Source organism: Arvicola amphibius, chromosome X (assembly GCF_903992535.2).
Source record: "Arvicola amphibius chromosome X, mArvAmp1.2, whole genome shotgun sequence".
Classification (NCBI taxonomy): Eukaryota; Metazoa; Chordata; class Mammalia; order Rodentia; family Cricetidae; genus Arvicola; species Arvicola amphibius.
This window is the reverse complement of record NC_052065.1, coordinates 21,653,917-21,656,379: the sequence shown is the minus strand read 5'-3', so window position 1 is coordinate 21,656,379 and position 2,463 is coordinate 21,653,917. Positions and strand designations below refer to the sequence as shown.

Here is a 2,463-nt window from a genome sequence, read left to right as displayed (position 1 = left end):
CCTGAGTTCACAAGTTTGAGACCAGTCTGGGAAACATGGTTAGAGTCTGTATCATTTTAAAAAGGTGAATGAGGAAGGAAGATGAGGACAGAAGGAGAGCACTGGAGTGGAGTAGAGGAGGAAGATGAGGGACACTCCAGGAGTAGAAGGACTGCACATGGAAAATGAGGGGAGTCTAGTAACTGGTTTCTGCCCTCGGTGACTAGGGAGATGATAGCAACACTAGTCACAGGAAGAATCAAGCTACAAGAGGAGGTGTAAGAAATGATGGAGGTGCCAGAGGAACACTTCACATTTTAAATTCACTTCTTTTTCCCTGGGAGAATAGCAGGTGGATTTGTCCGCTAGACATCTGAACACTATTTAGAGCTCAGTGGAGTTCAGTTAGAGGAGGATTTGGGATCGTCTGCATGAAGGTAGCAGGTAAGGCAATGGAACCGGATTTTTTTTTTGATTAAAAAGTTTATTATGGAATCACAGGAATGCCCGTGGCAGGAGGGCCCTAGGGAGTAGCCACTGCTGCCACCAGCACCCAGTCACCTCGGTCCACAACTGTGGAGGGATGAAGACGTTTCACATTATGGGAGATGACTCAGGTCCCCCGACACTGAGGGGGCTGATTCCTATGTCCTAAGGGAGCGGCGAGAACGCACATTCAAAGGGTTCTTTCAGGAGCGAATGAGATCAAACAGCTAAGCCACATTGCTTCATGTTTGAGTTCAACTGCAAGTCAGAAGCTCTGGATTCCACCTAAGGCACCATCTGGAGGTCCAGGGGGTCATAGGGTGACACCCAGAGATCCTCCAGCAGGGCTTCTAGATTATTCCTCAGCGTGGCATAAGGCGGTTTCTCCTCGTAATTGAGGGCCATCACCACCTTCAGGCACTCCTGCAGGGTCTCTGAGCCCCTGTTCCGGTGGCCACACAGTCCCACGAGAAGCTCAGGGCTGCCCAGATACTTCTGCTTCTGCCTAGTGATCTCCTCGGTGTTGGGAAGGCAGTTTGTCCATGACAGTGACCCATAAAGCCACTTGAGCATACAGTAGCCCAAGATCTGGAGGTCACTACAGCGAGAGGGCCCGCATCCCTTGTGTATGTCCACACTAATGAACTCCAGGTCCCCCTCGTGGGGGCTCCTGCTGCCTTTTTTGTAGGTCACATGTCTGCCACCCGGGCAGTAGCGGAAGGTGAAGCCATAGCCCATCAGGGCCACCTCACTTACTTATATCCTTGGGATTCACAAAGACATTCTCAGCCGTCAGGTTCCCATGAACATACTCATTTTCATGGATGAACTCTAGAGCATCCAGCAGCCTGCAGGCCACCTGCAGCACACATCTCTCCGATACCACATGCTTTGGGTTGTCATCCAGGGCTGACTGAAGGCTCCTCCCCAGGCTGGGGAACACCAGGAACCTGTACTTGTCCTGGTGAATGCCAAAGCCAAAGCAGATGGGAATGGCCAGGAGCGGAACCAAGCATTTCTTCTTCCACTTGTTCACTTGCATAGGCTTGGCTGCCCTCTGAAAGAAGTTCTGCTCATTGAAAAGGCGCCCATCCTTGGAGTCCAGTTTGAGTGAGAATCTATACTTCTCAGTCCTTGATTCACAGGGGAGGGCAGAAGTGGGCTCAGCTTTATAAAGAATGCCTTGGTCATCCCGGGTCTGGAGGACCCCCAGTGTCCAGTGCTGCCCTTTCTTGTCTGTCAGTTTTGTCCCTATGGGCAAAGCCTGGAGGTTGGTGGTCACCCGGCTCCGCTTCAGTGTCTGAGGACTTCGTCTGGAGGATTGGGGGCTGCCTCTGGGGGTCGGGGGTCTGCTCCAGGTACCTGTGGCTCTCTCAGGAGAATTAAAGGTGTCTTCAGACGCAGAACTGTCACAGCCAGAGAGGACAGAGGGTGGAACAGAAGTGACAGTGGGCGGCCGTTTCACTTTCTTGGGAGAGGTTTCAGAACTGGAGTTCAGCCCTCTCCTTGAGCCTCGGAAGGATGACGCAGGAGGCGAAAGGCCAGTCTGAGCTTCTGCATGCTCCTCTACAGGCAGGGAATTGCCACAGAATGGGCAGAATTTGAATGATCCTTTGACATCTTTGCCACAGACTGGACAGAAGGAGATCATGCTTTGTGGACTCAGGGTCTAGTCCTTGGATTACTGAGTTGGAAACTCCATCGTGACAACAGCCCTTTCAGTTGCCCAGCGTAAACTTCTGGGCCCGGATGGTTTTTAAATGATGTGCCTTCCACCTTCAGCTATGTGACACGTGCACCCCCTCCAAAGTGCCCGTGCTACGTGACACGTGCACCCCCTCCAAAGTGCCCGTCTGCCACAGACCCCTCTTCTTACTTCTCTTGCCTTTTCTTGTTCCTCTCTTGCCCTCTCTTGCCCCCCCCCTCTCCCCCTCTCATTTTCCCACTCCTAAATGGCCTTTCATGCTTTCATTCTCCCCTTCCCCCAGTAAACCTCTT

General features: G+C 52.2%; 1 protein-coding gene across 1 annotated transcript; it reads right to left on the bottom strand.

Annotated features, from left to right (window-relative positions):
- Positions 1 to 750: 750 nt before the first annotated feature.
- LOC119805401 (inactive serine/threonine-protein kinase VRK3-like) lies at positions 751 to 2,180 on the bottom strand. Its single transcript, XM_038317354.1, is given in 2 exon segments — positions 751 to 1,224; positions 1,226 to 2,180. Coding segments are annotated over 2 exon segments (1,365 nt in total). The 5' UTR covers positions 2,117 to 2,180.
- Positions 2,181 to 2,463: the final 283 nt, after the last annotated feature.